Here is a 22701-nt window from a genome sequence, read left to right as displayed (position 1 = left end):
CACCCAGTTGGGCTTTTGAATAAGGATTGTGTTAAATATGCAGATTAATTTGGAGAAAATTACCATCTTGACAATATTGTCTTATAATCCATGAACATGCAATGCCCAATAGTTTATTTACAACTTCTTATTGGTGCCTGAGTGGCTCAGTCAGTTAAGCGTCTGCCTTCCGCTAGGGTCATGATCCCGGAGTCCTGTGATCAAGCCCCACATCAGGCTCCCTGCTCAGCGGGGAGTCTGTTTCTCCCTCTGTTGCTGCTCCCCGTGCTTGTGTGTGCGTGCTCTCTCTCTCTCTCTCTCATTCTACATCAAATAAATAAAATCTTAAAAAAAAAACTTCATAAATTGCTTTCAATAATGTTTTATACTTTTCAGAGTACAAGTTTTGTTTTAAAAACAGTATTCTTAAGAATATTCTTTTTGATACTGCTATAAATGAAATTATTGTGTCCTATTTAATTTGTTCATTGCTAGTGTAGAGAAATACAATTGACCTTAATATATTGATCTTGTACACTGCAATCCTGCAATTCATCCATTAGTTCTAGTAGTTTTTCAGTGGATTCTTTAGGATCTTCTTCATCAAAGATCATGTCATCTGCAAATGGAGATTTTTACTTCTTCATCTCCAATCGTCAACATTCCAATAAGATGCTCTTTATTTCCTTTTCTTATTTAATTACCCTGCCTAAATCTCCAACACAAGGTTGAGTACTGGTGGTGGGAGCCAACATTCTTCTCTTATTCCTGACTATAGGGGAAAAGCATTCAGTCTTTCACCACAAGGTACTGATTTGGACTATGGGGTTTTCCATACATAATCTGTATCACAATGAAGGTGTTCCTTTCTACTCTTACTTTAAGGGTCTTTTTTTTTGTTGTTGTTGGTAAATCAGAAAGGTATTAGATTTTGTCAGATGCTTCTCTGTCCAGTGTCTATTGGGATGATCACGTGGCTTTTGTCTCTTATTCTATGAATATGGTGTTTAAAAGAACACTGATGGTGGGGCGACTGAGTGGCTCAGTTAGTTAAGCATCCGACTCTTTATTTCAGCTTAGGTCTTGATCTCAGCATCATGGCTCCCCACTCAGCAGGGAGTCTACTTGAGATTCTCCCCCTCCTCTCTCTCTGCCCCTCCCCACTCCCATGTGCTTTCTCTCTAAATAAGATTTTTTTTTAAACCCACTGACCTTGTTTTCTTTATATGCCTTTGTCCGGTTTTGGTATCAAGGTAATATGGATCTCACAAAATACACTGGGAACAAAATTTACAGAGTTCCCATATTACTCCCGGCTGCCACATATGTACAACCTTCCCCTCTGTCAACATCCTACACCAGAGCAGTGTGTTTGTTACAACTAAGGAAACTGCAGTGATATCCCATTATCACCCAACACCCATAATTTATAGTTTAATCTTGGTGCTTTGTATTTTACTGGTTTTCACAAATATATACTGGCATGTACCCACCATTACACTATCACACAGAATAGTCGCCCTGCCCTAAAAATCCTTTGTTATTCACCTATTCATCCCACCTGCCCTCCCAAATCCCTGGAAATCACTGACATTTTACCATCCTCATAGTTTTGCCTTTTCCAGAATATCATGTAGTTGCAATCATACAGTATGTAGCCTTTTCAGATTGTCTTCCTTCATTTACTAATATGCATTTAAGTTTCTTCCATGTCTTTTCAAGGACTGATAGCTCATTTCTTTCTGACATTGAATAATATTCTATTGTTTAAATGTCCCACAATTTATCCATTCACCTACTGAAGGACATATCTTGCTTGCTTCCAAGTTTGAGCAATTATGAATATAACTGCTATAAACATGTGTATAGGTTTTTGTGTGGACATGTTTTTAACACGCCTGGGTAAACGCCAATGAGTGTGATTCCTGGATCTTACAATGTGTTTAGTTTTATAACAAACTGCCAAAGTGTCTCCTAAGTGGCTGTACTATTTTGCATTTACACCAGCAATGAGTAAGAGTTCTTATTGTTCCACATCCTTATCAGCATTTGATGTTGTCAGTATTCTAGATTTTGGCCATTCTAGTAGGGGTGTAGTGGTAACTCAGAGTTTTAGGTGGCATTTGCCTAACAACATATGGTATGGAGCATACCTATCTTATTAAAAGGTAGAACTAATCACGTATTTCTTAGCTCCAGGCCCCATGATGGCTTCCACAGAATAGAATGCCTGTAGAATAAAATCACGGAATTAAATTCACTGCTTAGAGAATAAAATTCAGACTCCTGAGAAATGCCCTGAGGTCATGCATCTCACCTTCCAGCCTCATTTTATTTAGACACATACATCATCTCACCCTGCAACACCTCTGGTACATCTGTCTTCTAATGGTTTGTGCCTGCAGCTTCAGAATACATCAGCTCTATCTCATTTCTCCTGCTTGACTCTACCCCCTGCCATCCCCACACCTGGCTACCTGACAAGCACCTAATCATCTTTCCAGATGCAGCTCAAACAGCAACTATTCCACAAAGCCTTTTATGTGACTCTCCTTTGTCCCCTGACCTCCTCCAACATATATATTGCACCCATTACAATCCATTTCATTTTTTACATGACTTTCTTATTCTCCTAAATAAACTGTAAGCTACTTAAGAGGGAAACCATAACTGATTTTCTGCCCTATCACCCACCACAGTGTTTTGTGTATACTAGTACTCATTAAAGGTTTATTCAATAAAACAGTAAATAAATATTCACTCCTTCAATTGATCCTTGGAACAAATCTGTGATAAATATGTATGGTATTACCCTTGTCCCAGAGATGAAGAAATATTTGGTCATGCCCTAAAAGTCTGTTTATAGGAATATTGCTTTCCCATGAGAATTATGTTATGATTCACCCCAAAGTTCTTTGCAAAGTTTGTCTAACTTATAACATACATGCACATACATGGATTTCTGCTACAGTGTGAATTTTCATAACATCATCTGGAAGTAGGATTAATTAGGCAAACTGAATGGCAGAATAAAGACTGCTAATGGTCCTACAGAGAAGGCACTTCAGGAAGAAAAGTTGTTGCTGGCACCACGGCTGCTTTGAGTGCTATAATACTAGTTATCAAAACAGTGAGTAAGTAAATATAACAATACAAAGTACTATGCTAATAATACTGCTGGTGATGGTGGTAAAAGACCATTACTCTTAAATATAAGCCAAATAAATGGCTGTTTTGCTCAGGTTTTGTTTTTGTACCTTTGAAACATTGAAATGGCTGTAATAAAATGAATTTTTATGAAGCTAATCCCTAACCTCTTTTTCCCCCCTCACTGAAACAACTTCTTTTATAATATGACTTTGGGTAACGTGTGGAATTCTTAAAAGCACACTTATCATGCTCCATCAAATAAGAATGTACTAAAGAACTACCAGTGTCTGTTTCCCCACAGTCAACAGCAATCCCACCTGCACAGCAGCAGCTCTAGCAATGGAAGTCAGGGATGGGATCCGTAATGCTGAAATAAAGGCATGGGTTACCAGTGCCTGTCCAAGGAATGTAGAGACAGAAGATAGAAGGACCATTTCCTTCACTACAGTACTCTTCCACAACAATACCCTGAATACAATAAACATGCACAGATGGGAGAGGGTAACAGATTTGGAAGTTCTTCCCCCATAAGGAGAATGGATAAAGTAACTACGGGCCGAAAGAAAAACCGCAACTGCGGGCATCGCTAAATTGCACTGGAACACCCACCTAAAGTTTGGCACCGAGAATCAATGAAGTAATCGCCAAATCCAGAAAGGAGCAAGGCTGGTAACCAAATTCAAAACTGAAATGTATGCCTCTAAAAAATAATTACACTTGTCCTCAGTAGAAAACACAGTAAGAGAGGACAAAATGAGGCTGTGAAATCTGGTAAGCCAGACTGAAGGACTAGATGATGGCAGAGGAGCAAATTAAAGTTCCTGCCAGCCAAAGACCTAGTCAGTATTAAAACCTGGGCCCACTGACAGCTTCTGAACGTGGTGTGTGGTCACTCTCCACTAAGCACATTATGGAACCCTATATAATGCTGGAAAACGAGGGCAATGATGGGAAATGTTGCATGAACATTAACAGCTAAATTATACAAAAGAAAGAGCAAAGAAAGAGGCAGGTAGAGAAAAGATATACCTCCAGAATTTTTACCAATAATTGAAAAAACCTACTTAGCTATTAAGAGAAATGGCATCAAAAAACATTCCTACTGCATCTGGGTGGCTCAGTGTTAAGCCTCTGCCTTAGGCTCAGGTCATGATCTCAGGGTCAGATCTCCCTGCTCAGCGGGGAGTCTCTCCTTTCCCCCCCATCCCACGCCTGCCTTTTTGCCTACTTGTGATCTCTGTCGAATAAATAAATAAAATCTTTTTAAAAATGTGATTTTAAAAATTCCTAAATCAATTCCCCCAAAACTTTACTTTCTTCTGCAAGAGTTCTAAAATACACAAAGAGGGGAGAGCGCGAAGTAATTTCACTAGAAATCGACTTTATCCTGTTGTAAAGAATATTAGCCACAGAGGACAGTTATCTTTTAAACTTTTCCCCCAATATGAAGAGACCCAGAATGTTATGCAATCATTAAAAAACACTGCCTTTTAATGAAATTTTTACTAATTACGTGAAAACATTCCAGTTTTAAACACAAGCTACAGAAGTCTGTCCATCACTTCGTGCATATATACCCTAAACTTTCGCCTAGCCTCAATCTTCTAGCAGGTCTGGGAAAACCCTTGAAGCCAAGTTCGTCTACCCGAGCCTACAATGTACACTCGAAGCCCGCCGGATCACCTGCGCTGCCGGTGCTCCTCCGGGATAGACTCCGGCTACCCACACGCTCGGGCCCGATCTGGAGGGCAGTGCTCAGGCTCCGCGTCAGAATCGGCGACTGGCAGATCAGCACCGGTCGGACCGGGCGGGGCGGTCCGGCGGAAAGTGCAGGCTGCGTCCTCGAGGAAGGCGTCGCGCCGCGCCGGTCTTGCGGCAGCCGCGGCCGAGGGGGCGGGGCTCCGCCGAGCGGCCGGCGCTCCTCTCCGGCCCGCGGAGGACGGCGGCGGCAGCGCGGCCCGGTGCAACGGCCCGCAGCTCCGGGCGCCCTCCCGGCTGTCTTGTTTACTCGTTCGCCTGCCGGCAGGCCTACACAGAAACGCTGCCCCGCGGGCAACGCCACGGCAGGCACGGACGAGCAACACTCGGCAGCCGCCGCGCCCCGCCCCTTTGTGACACCGCGTACCAATCGCTCGCCAGCGCTCGCGTCGCCCTCCAATCAGCGAGGGTGCGGGCGAGGGCGGGGCCTGGCCGCCCGACGCCGGCGGTTGCTCGGGAGCTCCGTTCGGTGTTGGTTGTCGGTTAGAGGCCCGGATGTTGGCCCTTTATTACTAGCAGTGGGCACCTGCCTGGGACCGAATTGGTTGGGTTGGAGACCAGCCGCACGGTCTGCTGCGAGCGGCGGGAGTGGCCTCTGGCCGGGCGATGGTGTGCACTGCACCTTACCAGAGGCCACCCAAGGTTGCTCTTGGAGGCGCCCCAAGCGCTGGGATGAGGAAGGTAACGAACTGCAGGCCTCCAGTGGGTCCCTTCCAGAACCCGTGCATTCCTAGTGCTTTCAGGGCCGTCCTGCCTTTAACAGATATCCCCTTACAGTGCTTCACTGTTTCCTAATGTTAAGGCCTCAAAGGTCTCATCTGAAATAGGGGGCCACTGCTATACCAAGTTGAAAACAAGGGCAAAAGTAAATTACCTCTCTTGGTCTCTATTTATGCCTCATCTGATTTACCAACTGAGAGATGTAAATCAGATACTAGAGTGGGCACCTTGGGTTGTTGAATCTCAGAGTTGGGTAAAAACCCAGCTATACTTTTCTCCCACTCTAATTACCAAGGTGCTGAACTCAAGTGTTTAAGATGACAATATAAACCCTCCAACCTGAAATGGGCCCCCACTCCTTTTCCTCTCCATTCCCCACACATGTTCTAAATCCAACCTTTACAGATTTCCCAACCGAAAAGGCCTATTTCACTAGGCGGATTACCAAAATGATAATGAACAGTAATCCCCCTCCCAATCTAGCTTCATCATCCTCATCTTGAGTCAGAGGAATGTATCTAAAATGAACCCCAGCGTCTAATCTATCCTTTCTCACAGCTCCTCTGAGACCCACCCACCAATTAATCTCCACAATCCAATACTGAGCATACATTGGGGTTTATGATGAGACACATCTCCAGGCTCTCAACCCTGATTCCTTCTTAAACTCCAATACTGAATTGACTGGAGCTTCTTAAGGACAGAGATATTATTATCTTTGTATACAAATTCTAAAATAGTACCTGTGATGGAGAGCATCATTCTGAATCAAAAATTTGGTCTTTCAACCTGCCTCCTCACTTCAGTCAGGGAGACCTAAGATCACAGGCTTTGTGTAATCAGACAGATGGGTTTGTAGCCTTGGGTTCCAATACAGAAGCTCTGTTATGTTGGCCAGATCATTCTTTCTCATCATCATCATCATTTACTGTTTTTAAAATGCTGTGTGGTCAACAAAGGTCATTGCATATTCTCTCCCATCACAATCCTACAAAGTTGGTAGTGAACACCTGACAAAGTTGACAAAGGAGACAAAGCTGAGAAAGGTAAAATACTTCGCCTACTCTCAAACACCTCTAGAACCAGATTCTCACTAAAAACTTGTTGCACAATTGTATTCTGCTTCCAGATTTTATCCTCATCTGTAAAATGAGGGCATTACCTATCTGGACTTAGGGAGACTGGATAAAAGAGCATTGAAAGTGCTGACTATAGGACCAATAACTATAAATTCCCTCCCCCTTTCAAACCTCTCAAAATAGCAATTTCCATTTGTTCTAACTCTAATTTCTCATGAATTCCCTGGAATCCGTCCTAATGATGAATCAGTAGAGCTATCATTCCCAAAGGAAAACAACATGTTTAACAAATGCCTACTGAGGAGCCCCTGGGTGGCTCAGTGAGTTAAAGCCTCTGCCTTCGGCTTAGGTCATGATCCCAGGGTCCTGGGATCGAGCCCCAAATCATGCTCTCTGCCCAGCAGAACCTGATTTGCCCCTGCTTCCTCCTCTCTCTCTGCCTACTTGTAATCTCTGTCAAATAAAATCTTAAAAAAAAAAAAATGCCTACTGAGTCAGACACAGGGATAGGTAACTATATACACAAGTAACCTAAGAAACAAAAGGTATAAGCACCCTCTTTTGCCATCAAGTCACTCTCAGAGCAGAGCACCACAAACAGCTGATCTGTGAGAGCTGTACAAAATCTCTGACTCAGGCTCAGCAATTCCAAGTTCAATCTTAAAAAGTGCCGAAGGGGGACGCCTGGGTTGCTCACTGGGTTAAGCCTCTGCCTTCAGCTCAGGTCATGATCTCAGGGTCCTGGGATCGAGCCCTGCATCAGGTTCTCTGCTCAATAGGGAGCCTTGTGTCCCCCCCCACACCCCCTGCCTGCCTCTCTGCCTACTTGTGATCTCTCTCCCTCTCCCTGTCAAATAAATAATTTTTTTTTTTTAAGTGCCGAAGGTCTTGAAGAAGTAAGTGGTTTTGGGACTGGTAAAACCAACTGAGCCTACCTGTAAGACTGTGCTATGGTTACAGTTTGAATACTTAGCACCAAGTCTGCACAGCACAAGAAAACACAGACTGCAGGAGGGGTCAGCTATCCTTGTGGCTAGCAGTTACCACACTGGACAACACAGTTATATAATATTCCCATTAGTGCAGAGTTCTAAGGCACCTAGCCGCTCCACAGAAAGACATCTCCCCCTCAGTACGTCTCCTTCCTTTATCTGGGCTCATTCTGCCTCATTCACAAAATAATGAAAAGCTCCAAAGGAATGGAAATGGATGCCTTAGAGCAAGGATCAGAATACTGTATGTAAAGGGTCTGAAAGAAGGTATCTTGGGCTTTGTGGGCCATCCAGTCTCTGTCACAACTACTGAACTCTAGCATTGTAGAAAGGGTGAAAACAGCCACAGACAATATGTAAATGAATGGGTATGGTTGTGTTCCAATAAAACTTTATTTACAAAAACAGAAAACAGAGGGCCACAGTTTGCCAAATGAACCTATAGACGCATTTTCAGAATTCAGTGGAATCAGAGGAAACCTACTCTCCTACTGCAAAGAGTCATGAAGTACACAATCTCTCATCCCCTTCCTCTAGCACCTGCATAGGCTCTGAGCTAGGGCTTCTATCCATGAATGGAATATTCCTGATCATCTGCCTGGCACTGCTTCCTCTGGAATTCCCTGCCCATTCATGAAAGGCACATAGAAGTTTTTTCTCCAACATGCCCCAAATCATACTGTGGCCCCATCAAGGCAAATTAAATGAAAATATAGTTTAAAAAAAAAAAAAAAAGAAAGAAAGAAAACACTGTGAAATATTTATTTTTGTTCTGTGGTATTAAACATGATTAATACCAGGGCAGAAAAATACTTAAGTATGTTGGGTGAGAAAGAGGTGAGCTAGCTGCTTCATTATTTGCTTTTTCTAATTCAATTAAGACAATGAGTACACAAGACAGCATCATTAACTCAAGAATATAGCTGAAGGGTGAGATGTGATACCCTGTAAGCTCTACTGGCCTCCAAAGGCGTTCAAGGGATCATCAAAAATGTTGGACACCTTCTGTTCAGATCTTGGTTCAGGTGCTGCCTGTGAAGATCGACTTTTTGGTTTGGTTGTCTTAGCCTGGATACCAGAGGAGAAGATATCATCTTTAAAAAGAAAAAAGAAAAAGAAAAAAAATTGCTGATTAGGCACGAAAATAGACACATTTACATAAATCACCAAACATTCAAGTCTGGTAACAGTACGGGATACCAAAAACATTAAGAGTCAAGCCTTTTAGATTCTGGTCCTGGCTTTGCTACTAATTTTTATGATCACATACAAGTCACAGGTTCTCTTTGACCACAATTTTCTCAGCTACAAGGTACGTGTATACACGTGGAGGAGAAGAAAAAGGGAAGGATAACCAAACACCAATCCTGCCCCTGACTTTACTATCTGTGACATATCTACTTTTACATTCTCTTCCCACTGGATTTTAAAAGGAAAGGGCAATACAAACAAGCAAAGGGAAATCCAACATAGGAGTACCCCTCTCTCAGAATACATGTACCTATCTGAGGCACATCAATGTCAAAATTCTAAGTCTTTATGACCACATTCATGTTTAGTTTTTTCGCTGCCTCCAGTGTTTCATGAGTCATCTTACTCACCTGAAGCATTACTGCTAGGATTCTATCCTACATTTTAGTATGTGTACACAAAGATACGTATACATAAATGTTAAAGACCATGGCACTATTTTTTTAAATTATCATTTACTTATTTTTTTTAATTAACATATAATGTATTATTTGCCCCAGGGGTACAGGTCTGTGAATCGCCAGGTTTACGCACTTCACAGCATTCACCATAGCACATACCCCCCCACTGTCCATAACCCCCCATGGCATTTTTTTTTTTTTTTCATTCTGGCAAAGGAGTTTATTTTCCTGCTGCCTCCATGGCCATATGAAGTCATAAAGGGCTTAAAAAAAAGACAGGTAATCTTGGGATTCTATTTTTTTTTTTTATTCGTTTATGTATTTACAGCATAACAGTGTTCATTGTTTTGGCATCACACCCAGTGCTCCATGCAGTAAGTGCCCTCCCTATTACCCACCACCTGGTTCCTCAACCTCCCACCCCCCACCCCCGCCCATTCAAAACCCTCTGGTTGTTTTTCAGAGTCTCTCATGGTTCATCTCCCCTTCCAGTTTCCCTCAACTCCCTCTCCTCTCCATCTCCCCATGTCCTCCATGTTATTTGTTATGCTCCACAAATAAGTGAGACCATATGATACTTGACTCTCTCTGCTTGACTTATTTCACTCAGCATAATCTCTTCCAGTCCCGTCCATGTTGCTACAAAAGTTGGGTATTCATCCTTTCTGATGGAGGCATAATACTCCATTGTGTATATGGACCACATCTTCCTTATCCATTCATCCGTTGAAGGGCATCTTGGTTCTTTCCACAGTTTGGCGACCGTAGCCATTGCTGCAATAAACATTGGGGTACAGATGGCCCTTCTTTTCACTACATCTGTATCTTTGGGGTAAATACCCAGCAGTGCAATTGCAGGGTCATAAGGAAGCTCTATTCTTAATTTCTTCAGGAGTCTCCACACTGTTCTCCAAAGTGGCTGCACTAACTTGCATTCCCACCAACAGTGGAAGAGGGTTCCCCTTTCTCCACATCCTCTCCAACACACGTTGTTTCCTGTCTTGCTAATTTTCGCCATTCTAACTGGTGTCAGGTGGTATCTCAATGTTGTTTTAATTTGAATCTCCCTGATGGCTAGTGATGATGAACATTTTTTCATGTGTCTGATAGCCATTTGTATGTCTTCGTTGGAGAAGTGTCTGTTCATATCTTCTGCCCATTTTTCGATATGATTATCTGTTTTGTGTGTGTTGAGTTTGAGAAGTTCTTTATAGATCCTGGATATCAACCTTTTGTCTGTACTGTCATTTGCAAATATCTTCTCCCATTCCGTGGGTTGCCTTTTTGTTTTGTTGACTGTTTCCTTTGCTGTGCAGAAACTTTTGATCTTGATGAAGTCCCAAAAGTTCATTTTTCCTTTGGTTTCCTTGGCCTTTGGAGACATAGCTTGAAAGAAGTTGTTGTGGCTGATATCGAAGAGGTTACTGCCTATGTTCTCCTTTAGGATTCTGATAGATTCCTGTCTCACGTTGAGGTCTTTTATCCATTTCGAGTTTTTCTTTGTGTACGGTGTAAGAGAATGGTCAAGTTTCATTCTTCTACATATCGCTGTCCAGTTTTCCCAGCACCATTTATTGAAGAGACTGTCTTTTTTCCATTGAATATTTTTTCCTGTTTTGTCGAAGATTATTTCACCATACAGTTGAGGGTCCATATCTGGGCTCTCCACTCTATTCCACTGGTCCATGTGTCTGTTTTTATGCCAGTACCACGCTGTCTTGGTGATCACAGCTTTCTAGTAAAGCTTGAAATCGGGTAACGTGATGCCGCCAGTTTTGTTTTTGTTTTTCAACATTTCCTTAGCAATTCGGGGTCTCTTCTGATTCCATACAAATTTTAGGATTATTTGCTCCAGCTCTTTGAAAAATACTGGTGGAATTTTGATTAGAATGGCATTAAAAGTATTGATTGCTCTAGGCAGTATAGACATTTCAACAATGTTTATTCTTCCGATCCAAGAGCATGGAACAGTCTTCCATCTTTTTGTGTCTTCTTCAATTTCTTTCATGAGTGTTCTGTAGTTCATCGAGTACAGGTCCTTTACCTCTTTGGTTTATTTTACCTCTGAGTTTTTTTACCTCTGGCTTTACCTCTGGGTTTATTCCCAGGTATCTTATGGTTCTTGGTGCTATAGTAAATGGAATCGATTCTCTAATTTCCCTTTCTGTATTTTCATTGTTAGTGTATAAGAAAGCCACTGATTTCTGTACATTGACTTTGTATCCTGCCACGTTACTGAATTGCTGTATGAGTTCTAGTAGTTTGGGGGTGGAGTCTTTGGGGTTTTCCATATAAAGAATCATGTCATCTGCGAAGAGAGAGTTTGACTTCTTCCTTGCCAATTTGGATACCTTTTATTTCTCTTTGTTGTCTGACTGCCGTTGCTAGAACGTCTAATACTATGTTGAACAAGAGTGGTGAGAGTGGGCATCCTTGTCGTGTTCCTGATCTCAACGGGAAGGCTGAAAGCTTTTTCCCATTGAGGATATTTGCTGTGGGTCTTTCATAGATAAATTTTATGAAGTTCAGGAATGTTCCCTCTATCCCTATACTTTGAAGTGTTTTCATCAGGAACGGATGCTGGATTTTGTCAAATGCTTTTTCTGCATCAATTGAGAGGACCATGTGGTTCTTCTCTCTTCTCTTATTGATTTGTTCTATCACATTGATTGATTTGCGAATGTTGAACCAACCTTGCAACCCGGGGATGAATCCCACCTGGTCATGGTGGATAATCTTTTTAATGTGCTGCTGGATCCTGTTTGCTAGGATCTCGTTGAGAATCTTTGCATCCATATTCATCAGTGATATTGGTCTGAAATTCTCCTTTTTGGTAAGGTCTTTGCCTGGTTTGGGGATCAGGGTAATGCTGGCTTCATAAAAAGAGTCTGGACGTTTTCCTTCTGCTTCAATTTTTTGGAACAGCTTCAGGAGAATTGGTATTATTTCTTCTTTGAAAGTTTGGTAGAATTCCCCAGGGAATCCGTCAGGTCCTGGGCTCTTGTTTTTTGGGAGGTTTTTGATCACTGCTTCAATCTCATTACTAGATATCGGTCTATTCAGGTTGTCAATTTCTTCCTGGTTCAATTTTGGGAGTTTGTAGTTTTCCAGGAATGCATCCATTTCATCTAGGTTGCTTAGCTTATTGGCATATAACTGTTGGTAATAATTTCTGATGATTGTTTCTATTTTCCTTGGTGTTAGCTGTGATCTCTCCCTTTTCATTCATAATTTTATTAATTTGGGCTTTCTCTCTTTTCTTTTGGATTAGTGTGGCCAATGGTTTATCGATCTTATTGATTCTTTCAAAAAACCAGCTTCTGGTTTCATTGATACGTTCTACTGTATCTCTCGTTTCTACCTCATTGATCTCTGCTCTAATCTTGATTATTTCCCTTCTTGCATGTGGAGTTGGTTTGATTTGTTGTTGATTCTCCAGTTCTTTAAGGTGTAGAGACAGCTGGTGTATTCTGGATTTTTCAATGTTTTTGAGGGAGGCTTGGATGGCTCTATGTATTTCCCCCTTAGAACCGCCTTTGCTGTATCCCATAGGTTTTGGACCGAGGTGTCTTCATTCTCATTGGTTTCCATGAATTGTTTAAGTTCATCTTTGATCTCCTGGTTGATCCAAGCATTCTTAAGCGAGGTGGTCTTTAGCTTCCAGATGTTTGAGTTCCTTCTGAACTTTTCTTTGTGATTGAGTTCCAGTTTCAAAGCATTGTGATCTGAGAATATGCAGGGAATAATGTCAGTCTTTTGGTATCGGTTGAGTCCTGCTTTGTGACCCAGTATGTGGTCTATTCTGGAGAAGGTTCCATGTGCACTTGAGAAGAATTAGTATTCTGTTGTTTTAGGTTGGAATGTTCTGTATACGTCGATGAGGTCCATCTGGTCCAAAGTTTCATTCAATGCTCTTATTTCTTTATTAATTTTCTGCTTCGATGATCTGTCTATTTCTGAGAGAAGCGTATTAAGATCTCCTACTATTATTGTATTCATATCAATATGACTCTTTATCTTGATTAATAGTTTTCTTATGTAATTGGGTGCTCCCATATTGGGGGCATAGATATTCACAATTGTTAGATCATCTTGGCGGATAGTCCCTTTAAGAATTATGCAGTGTCGGGGCGCCTGGGTGGCTCAGTGGTTTAAGCCACTGCCTTCGGCTCAGGTCGTGATCTCGGGGTCCTGGGATCGAGTCCCGCATCGGGCTCTCTGCTCGGCAGGGAACCTGCTTCCCTCTCACTCTCTCTGCCTGCCTCTCTGCCTACTTGTGATCTCTCTCTGTCAAATAAATAAAAATAAAATCTTTAAAAAAAAAAAAAAAGAATTATGCAGTGTCCTTCTGTATCTCTGACTACAGTCTTTAGTTTAAAATCTAATTTATCTGATATGAGAACTGCTACTCCGGCCTTCTTTTGAGGCCCATTGGCATGAAGATGCTTCTCCATCCCTTCACTTTCAGTCTGGGTGTATCCTTAGGTTCAGAATGGGTCTCTTGTAGACAACATATGGATGGGTCCTGTCGTTTTATCCAATCTGCAACCCTGTGTCGTTTTATGGGCACATTTAGCATGGCATTATTTTTAATAAAGAAAACATGGCAACAATCTAGATCATCTTCAATATGCTAATGGCTGAATACAAAGGAATACTATACAACCACTAAAAACAAGGAAGTAGACAGATTTCTATACTGACATGGGAAGACATTAGGTGACTAATAGGAACAGCAGAACAGATAAAATATATTCATATTTTGGAAAAAATAAGTATACATTTCTATGTATACAAAGCTCTATTAACATCACCCAATCTGAAAGGATACAGAGGAAACTCTCCATAATGGTTAACTCCAGGGATTGTTTTTCATATTTTACACTTTTCAAGTAGTAGTCACCTATTACAACAGGTATGTGAAACTTTTGTTGTAATTAAAAAAAAAACAAAACAAAGTCTCTTCTGCAACCCCTGTGGTGGGAAGCAGGTAGAGACAGAGCACATGGCTTACTCCAGGAACAGGCCCCACGTGGCACTGCAGCAGCTGCTTTCTCCCAGTTAACCCCAAGGTCTAGATCTGGGAAGGACGAAAAAGTATGTATTTGGCTTCAGCTCAAGTCCTATCCACCAACACAGGACATAAAAGAAGTGTCATATTTAAGATCAGGCATTCGGCTTGCCCATTGATAAAGGAGATGTTACGTCATGGGGCGGGTGGGGAGGGGTGGAATGAGCATGTTTACAAACACAGGAGATCTCTGATGAGACATTAAGTCTGAGTTATAAGCTGCTTTCATACATAATCCTGCTCTGCTCTTGCACTCCCCCCCTCCATCCTCTGAACTCCTGACGCTCACTCCCCAGTTAGAACTGATTCGAACAACTGCAACATGCCCAAGGAAGCCATCGGGGCCTCCTTCAGCCTATGGGTCAGTTTCTGACCCCCCCTTAATAACATCAGAATGTTCAGAGCTATCACAGATGATTGGTGGGGGGGCTTATTAAAATAAAAGTTATATTATAATTAAAGGTCAAATTCTGGGCTTTTTCAAATTCCTTGACTACCATCAGGACAAAAAATTGTCTCACTGAAATAACTAGTCCATTTATTGATCCATCCTCAGTCTACCTCCGGATTATATAGCAAGCCAAAGGAAACCCACTGAGGAATATTTTCCAAGAAAGGGCCCACACAAAGGTAGAGAAATAATAGTCACTGAATGGTAATCACTCATTGTGTCATATATAGAAAATCACTTACCCGGAGCACCTGGGTGGCTCAGTGGGTTAAGCCTCTGCCTTTGGCCAGGTCATGATCCCAGGGTCCTGGGATCGAGCCCCACATCGGGCTCTCTGCTCAGCCGGGAGCCTGCTTCCCACCTCTCTCTGCCTGCCTTTCTGCCTACTTTTGACCTCTCTCTCTCTCTCTGTTAAATAAATAAATAAAATTTTTAAAAAAAAAGGAAATCACTTACCCATATCATCGTCAAATATAGACTTAGCTTCTACCTTCTTTTTGGACTTCTCTTTTGGTTTTACAGTTAGGTCAGCAAAGATATCAATGTTATCATCAAACAAGTTGGATTCAAATGTTCTTTCCTTGTCTCTTGTTTTTTGTGTGGGTTTGATTGCTTCTGTAGCAAATATATCATCCTTGTTGAGCCAAAAAAACAAATGAAACAATTTTAAATCAAGTTGCAGAAATGCAAACTGCCACCATATTCTGGGACAACCAGGTGACCTGTTCTCTCTGCCTGGATTGCCCTACTCCGTCCAAATCCCTGCCTGGCCCAGTCTTGGTCTTTCTTCTAGTCCCAGCTCAAGTGCCAGCTCTGTAGAGAGGCTTTCTATACCAATCCTACCTGAAGGAGTGGTTCCTGCCCCCATCCATCACTCTGTCCCAGTGCCTTGAGGTGTTTTCTTTACGGTACTCAACATTATCTGAAAACAGTTTATTTATATGTTGCCCCGTCTGTATCCAAAGCCTCTAGCATACTAGTCCTAGCTCACTTTGTGCCTCCAGTACCTGGATGCTCAACAAACATGTGCCCAGAGAGTGGCACTGAAGGCTTTCCTGCCAGCACTAAGTTGTCGGCTCCAGCCAGGGCCTGTTTCCCCAAGAACCACAGGCTAAACCCTTAAGCTGTACTGAAGCTGCTTTATATATGTGTCACAGAGCAACAGGCCAAGGACACTGACTACAGCAACATGCTGATAACAACTATACAAATGAAGATTTGTACCAGTAACTATGGCTGGCCAAGAACCACCCCGTGAAACAAAATGAAAAACGACTTCTGAGTAAATTTCAGAATTACTAATAAAAGGACCTAACTTTAAGTACTAAGCAAGTAGATAGCAAGCAGCAATGAAACAAGATCATTGTAACGTATGGCTCAAATGAGCCAATCCGGCATCATCTTAACATAAAATCAGGCCCAAAAAAGGTACTGTTATGTCCTGTTACCTCAAAAATATCTTGTGCTTTTGAGATGACATCCTGCTGACTGTTGGATTTTGACTCATTCTTCTTGGCTTTCTGATCTGTAAAGAGATCATCCTCATCTTCCAAGAGGGGGAAAGGATTCGTTTTCTTTGCTGGTTTTGGTTTAACAGACTGGAACAGATCATCATCACTGCCTGCCTCCCCTAGAGCAGGAAACATGGAGCTCTTTTCTTTACTTCCCCCGGGTGGGTTGGCCAGGCCCTCTGCTGCCTTTGCCTTGGCTTTTCTTCTTCCCGTGGACTGAGATCCAGTACCCTTGGAGAAGATATCTCCAGAATCAAAAAGGTCATCCTCAAGAGGCTGACCCAGAGATTTCACCAAGGGGCTTCTGTCCACTTCAGACACAGGACCACCTTCCCAAGCTGGAGCGGCAGCGGCCACGACCCCATCAGAGCTGTCTTGTCCACCAGCTGCCCTGGACTGTGGCTGAGGATCACCTGGTGAAATGTCTTCATCTGTCAAATGTGCAATGGACCTTCTGGGGACACTCACATCCTCAGCCTCAGTGGACTCCTGGGCAGCCAACCGCCGAGCCGCACGGGTCTGTGGTCTACGCTTCCCTCTCACTTTGACCCGGCTCTGCAAGGGCAAAAAACCACATGTTGATCTAACGATTTAAAAAAAACAAAACAAAAAACTCTCTCTCCTCTCAAGCTCTCTCTCTCACTCCCTCAAATAAATAACATCTTTAAAAAAAGTCTTAAAAAAAAAAAAAGCATTCAAAGCTAACATAGCAAGTAATCAGTGACTCAAAATATTCTAAGGTTGTCTGGTCTACTTCAATCAAGATCTTATCTAAGACACAGAAGAGATTATTTCCTAAAGATTTTCAAAGACATTTAATGCTCCTCCAAGATTGCATTACTCTGAATCTTTTAATGTTCCCCACTTTTGAGTCTTTGGGAGAGCAATATCAGTTGTTTCATATAAAAGGCTTCATTTGCTCCCGGAACCCTGCAAAGCAAGCATGTTGGTACGCTTTTCTATGCCCTAACTGGCCCTTACTCTGCCCTTGGCTTATATGTGGGTATCTTTCAAAACAAGAATCGGGGGGAATTCTAAGGGTAACCTTTACCAGGGGCTAGCCTAAAACGAGGCTCCAAAACCAGGAAGATAAAAGACAATAAAGAAAGAGAAGCAATCTAAAGTGTTCTTTTCTTCACGTCAACAAACACTAAATTCAAATGCTAAATATTTCACCAAAAATCAGAACTTTAAAAATAGAAATCAGAACTTTTAAAATAACCACAAAATATGAGTTACTTATTAGCAATAATGCAGTATTTGCGATATTTTCCAAAATATACAATCAAGTAGTTTTAAGAAGGTACAAGCTACTTTGGCCAAAGTATTTGGTTGTGTGTGCCTATTTCAAGGAAATATCACAAATAGTCATAAAAAGTAGCCAATGTAAACTCACCCTTCCCCTCTCCAAAGGCTGACCAAAAAAAAAAAAACAAACAAAACAAAAAAAAAACAGAACAAAAGGAAGGATATTTTTCACAAGGAAAACAGGTTTGGAAATACTTAAAATGAATATATTTGCCAGGGTTATCTGAGGTACTGTTGCTTACTCAGAGATCAGCCAAGATTTCCTAGAGAAGGAAAGCTGCCGGATAGAAGAGAACCAACTAAAATGAAAGCAAAACCTCGAAGAGTTCAGTCTATTGAGCATACATCCACAGTCCTGTGTGCCAGTGTGACAGAACCATACCACCGGGAAATAACTGCCCTGGGATCTCAGAGGAGGGAGCCCAGGACAAGAGAGCAGGAGGGGAATCATCACAGAAGCAGGGAAGTCTGAGCAGACTGTCAATGAGCAAGAAGAGCATTCCTGACAGAGGAAGCAGCCCAAGCTGTTGGCAGCAGAGGGCGAGTGTGTGTGTGTTCATGGAACGGTGCCTGGTAGGACTGGAGTTTAGGCTGACAGTGTGGTTGGTGGGCAAGTTGGTAGCTTTGGTTAGCATGTTTGTAAAAGGCTTTAACACCAAACCAAGGAGCTTGAATGTCCTCCTCCCCGCAGCACAGAGGCCAGAAAAGGAGGGACGTGATCTGCTCTGTGTTTAAAAGACCACCAGGGGGCAATGCAGGAGAGCCTGGAGGAAGTGGGACTTTATGTGGCTACTGAGCAGCATATAAATGTAACAAACAGAGGCAGAGGAAGGCAGAATTAGGAAGGCATAAGGGAGATGGAAAGGCTGAAGGAAGGAAGACGTGTCTCCTTCATGTGGGGAATGGGAGACAGCCTATGATGTGTAACTGATGGACTAGAAAGAAATATACAAGTTCTTCAGGCTTTAAAAAAAAAAAAAAAAAAAAAAAGGCAAGCAAGCAAGCAAAGCGAAGGTGGTTTCATCACCTTGTTTGCACTGTGTAACGTGTCTGCCTGAGCTGGAAGGTCGAAACTCACTCCGGCCTCCCCGCTACTGAGAAGAGAGGGCATACGTTCCAGATTGTGGGTCCTCTCGGGCTCAGATGAAGGAAAAGCCAGTTCTGGCGAAACGGGCTTTATTCCAGAGATCTGGGGAACCGCTGCAGGCAACAAGGCTGCTGGATTAATCGCTAAATTGGCCTAAAAAAGAAAAAATGAAACTTACTCTGTATGTTTTCTTAAACACAGCAGTCTATTATCACTACTGTGACACATGACAAGAGACATGGTATACGTAATGCATAATGTGGTAAGAGAAAGAAAAATGCAGGGAGGTCTCCTGGTCTAGACTTAGAATTAAAACAGAGTAAGATTATATACCTGTGCCCACCACTTGGACCAAAGAAAAGATGTTACAGATGTAGCACACAAGAAGCAACAACTAGAGGATGGGGAAGAGGTAAGAAAATGCCAGGCAGCAGCTGACAAAAGTAAATATCCAAAAAAGTTTAGATGCCACAAGGCAGGCAGTGCAGAGTCCAGACATGTTATAATTACTTGTATTTTCCAGATCCGAGGGGATGGCTCTTTGGTTTTAAATGGAGCGGGACCTGGTGAGCCCTGTGTGAAATTACATTCAGTTAACAATCCATTGGGGAGGTAGAAAAAAAAAGTGTCTCTTGGATTACACTCATGCCCATTAAATTTGATGGAGCAAAGCTGTCACTTTCTGTAATTCTACAATGGGAAAGGCATTCAAATCTCTCCTGGGGCCTTGAAACCTTTCACTAACATTATTTCACTTATGCCTCCTCATCTGTTGTGTAGGTGGAATGCTGTCAGACCATATATGGAGTAAAGGCCCACAAAGATCATGGGTAAGATTCCTAAGACTCACAGTGTACCCGAGCACCAAAACCCGACCAGTTGGCAAAATTACCATGCTGGTTCCCCCACACAGCAAATACCACAGGGTACACCAAAATTCACACACAACCTAATGCACTGAGGTTCTAGAAGCAAGGGAAGCTGAAATTTGGGGCACGTCAATGCAGATGTGTTCTCCCTAGTGCCTGATTTTCGCAACTCAGGACATTGAAGCCTCAGGGAAACACCCAGAGACAGCTGTAAGCCGGAACCAGATCTCGCTCTCCAGTTCTGGTCTGTTCCCAGAACAAGCTCCTGAGAGAAGAGGGCTGAGGACAGAGACCTATCAGCAGTAACCCGAGGAGAGGTAACCAAGAAAATGGGGGAACCAAGGAATATTGGTTACAATTTATATTTAGTTGGTTATAATTTATATTTAATTCTAATGTAATTCTACTCCAACATAGCCCAAAGGGAGACACTGGGGTTCTAACAGGAAAAATATTCTTCACCCTATATTAACTCTATTTTGGAACTGAATTTCAAAGTTCTTCAAAAACGGTAATCATAAGTATAGCTTCATGGGACTGGGCTGTAGATTGAGAAGAGACGAGGCAGTAGGGAGGCGTGTTTTTAAAACAAACACAGGAGGGGCGCCTGGCTGGCTCAGTCAGTCGTAGAGCATAAAATTCTTGATCTCTGGGTTATGAGTTCAAGGGTCATACTGGGTGTAGAGCTTTACTTTAAAACATGTTTAAATTGTGAATTAAAAAAATTTTTTTTTAATTTAAAACACACATATACACAGAGTTAAGAAAGAGAGGCAGTCCTATTTGCTTTTTCCTCCCTAATCAAGAGAACTCTGAATAGCCTTGGGTCTGCGCAATGGAGTCCCTCTGTCCAGATATGCAAATGAGAGCTGAAAGTCCTTATAAGCAGATCTCACCTGAGGTGTTTCCGGTTTCAATGTGCTTTTTTCTTTGATACCCTGAGTGGATTCAGGATGTTTCTGGTTCTTGAAAGAGGATACCGAGTGGTCTTTTTTCACTACTCTCTTCTTTTCTGGTATCTTCAAAAAGAAAAAGAATACCAAACACCTGTCAAGATCTTAGAAATTTCAAAATAAAGTCATAACTCATAAAAATAACCTTTCAGAAATGGCATTCTAAAGCCTGTGACCTTCTCAGGAGTCTTCACTATGCCAACAGAAAATAGAGAGTACCTAGGGATGCCTGGGTGGCTCAGTCAGTTAAGTGTCTGTCTTTGACTCAGGTCATGATCTCAGGGTCCTGGGATCGAGCCCTGTGTTCAATGGTGAGACTGCTTCTCCTGCTCCCTTCGCCCCTTCCCCGCCGCTCATGCATGCTCCCTTTCTCTCTCTCAAATAAACAAATTTTTTTAATTAAAAAAAAAAAAAAGAGAGTATCTAACAAAATCTACTGGGGTGGGGAAAAATGACACAGACTAACACTCAGATTTAAAGCTTTGCACCTGAAAAGCAAGAATATTTAGTCACCATGTTGCATGCACTGGTCTTTCAACAAACAACCTAAAAATCAAACAAATCTGGGAACGCCTGGGTGGCTCAGTCGGTTAAGAGTCTGACTCTTGATTTGGCTCAGGTCAAGATGTCAGGGCTGTGAGTTCAAGCCCCATGTCAGGGATCCTTACTGAGCACTGAGTCTGCTTAAGATTTTCTCTCTCCCTTTGCCTCTGCCTCTCCCTCCCTGGGCTCTCACACACACTCTCAAAAAATAAAAAAAATCTTAAAAAAAAAAATCAAAAAACAGGGCTCTGCCTCTCCCCCCTGCTTGTGCTCTCTCTCCCTCTCTATTTTCCTCTCTCTGCCAAATAAATAAATAAAATATTTAAAAATAAATCAAATCTGGAATGCAGTAAGAGCCTGGGTTGGTTAACGCTCTAATGTTAGTTCGGAAACATTAGATGGGGATACCACAAGCACTGTCATCAGCATGCTATTTGCCATTCTTTTACTAGTAAGCACCACAATTCTCTGTGGATTTTCCTTACTCTTTTTTTCTAAAGATTTTTTTTATTTATTTGGGACAGTGGGGGAAGAGAAAGAGAGAGAGCACAAGGCAGGAGTGGGAGGAGTTGAGGGAGAAGCAGACTCCCCACTGAGCAAGAAGCCGGACACATGACACACGGGGCTTGATCCCAGGGTCCTGGGGTCATGACCTGAGCCGAAGGTAGACACTTAACGAAGTGAGCCACGTAAGCACCCCATGTTTTCCTTACTCCTATAAATATATGTTAATTTCCTTCCCAGAACCCTTCCCCCACACTCCAGTATTGAGAACAAAAGGCTTATACCAAAGACCGTGACTTGACAGGGCTGAAAAGATCATCATCTTCATCATCCCCAAACAGGCTCCCAACACTTGGCTCTAATAACTGGAATAGACAAAACTCACATTCAATATTCACAACAAAAGCCATTTACAGAGAAAATTAGGTAAGCTACTGACACGCTATCTAATACAATAACAGCATCATGATGTAAAGAACCTTTTGAAACTGACCCTGGTTTTCTTGGTGCCAGAGAAAAGGTCAACATCTGGGTCATTGTCCTTCTGGAGCTTGTGACTAAAAAGGAGCTCTTCATCCTGAAAGACACCTGTGCTCTTTGGGCGGGCATCAGGATCAGGACTCTGGAAAAAAGAGGGATGTTCTAAGGATTTAGGCCAAGGAAATCGCAGCTGCAAATGTGGAAATACAAAGATATTCCCTGCAGCTATTTACAAGTGGCTAAGGGCTGGGTACAGCCCAAGTGGCAATCAAAAAGGGAAGGACATATTCACGTAACAGAAGCTATCAAAAACAGTGGAAAATCTATTGGTAAATACAGATCACATATATATAAGCTGGAAAGATCAGCTTCCAGCCTGTGTGTAATAAATGTCTGAACTTTTTATTCAAAAAACAATCCATTAATTCCCAAAACGAGAAACATTTTAAGGGTGAAAACATACAAAACTCAAGTAAGTGTCCTCCATTTCATTCACAAAGGGATGAAGAGAACGCAGCCGACTTAATACCAGAACTACAGAGTGGTCAAGCACATATCCCTAATCGGTCAGCATCCGACCCCAACGTTCCCCTA

At 42.2% G+C, this 22701-nt stretch overlaps 2 protein-coding genes across 7 annotated transcripts in view; both read right to left on the bottom strand.

The window, feature by feature from the left end:
• ZFAND4 (zinc finger AN1-type containing 4) overlaps positions 1 to 5211 on the bottom strand; it is a 93777-nt gene extending 88566 nt beyond the window's left edge. Inside the window, exon 1 of the mRNA XM_046028094.1 lies at positions 4813 to 5211. The gene's annotated coding sequence lies outside the window, so the exon portion shown is untranslated. The remainder of the gene's footprint in view (positions 1 to 4812) is intronic.
• A 2843-nt stretch (positions 5212 to 8054) lies between these two features.
• LOC123955215 (WASH complex subunit 2-like) overlaps positions 8055 to 22701 on the bottom strand; it is a 59474-nt gene continuing 44827 nt past the window's right edge. For 4 of the 6 annotated variants that reach the window (XM_046026961.1, XM_046026966.1, XM_046026962.1 and 1 more), the window contains 8 exons: positions 22121 to 22249; positions 21912 to 21992; positions 20524 to 20646; positions 19269 to 19331; positions 18699 to 18911; positions 16301 to 16918; positions 15309 to 15486; positions 8055 to 8772 (listed from right to left, as the gene is read on the bottom strand). In XM_046026961.1, coding sequence (XP_045882917.1) covers positions 8633 to 8772; positions 15309 to 15486; positions 16301 to 16918; positions 18699 to 18911; positions 19269 to 19331; positions 20524 to 20646; positions 21912 to 21992; positions 22121 to 22249 — 1545 coding nt within the window. In that variant the 3' untranslated portion in view covers positions 8055 to 8632. The remainder of the gene's footprint in view (positions 8773 to 15308; positions 15487 to 16300; positions 16919 to 18698; positions 18912 to 19268; positions 19332 to 20523; positions 20647 to 21911; positions 21993 to 22120; positions 22250 to 22701) is intronic. The other 2 variants (XM_046026964.1, XM_046026965.1) reach the window with 1 other exon arrangement.

The sequence above is a fragment of the Meles meles genome, chromosome 13 (genome assembly GCF_922984935.1).
Source record: "Meles meles chromosome 13, mMelMel3.1 paternal haplotype, whole genome shotgun sequence".
Lineage (NCBI taxonomy): Eukaryota > Metazoa > Chordata > Mammalia > Carnivora > Mustelidae > Meles > Meles meles.
This window is presented reverse-complemented; position numbering and strand designations above follow the sequence as displayed.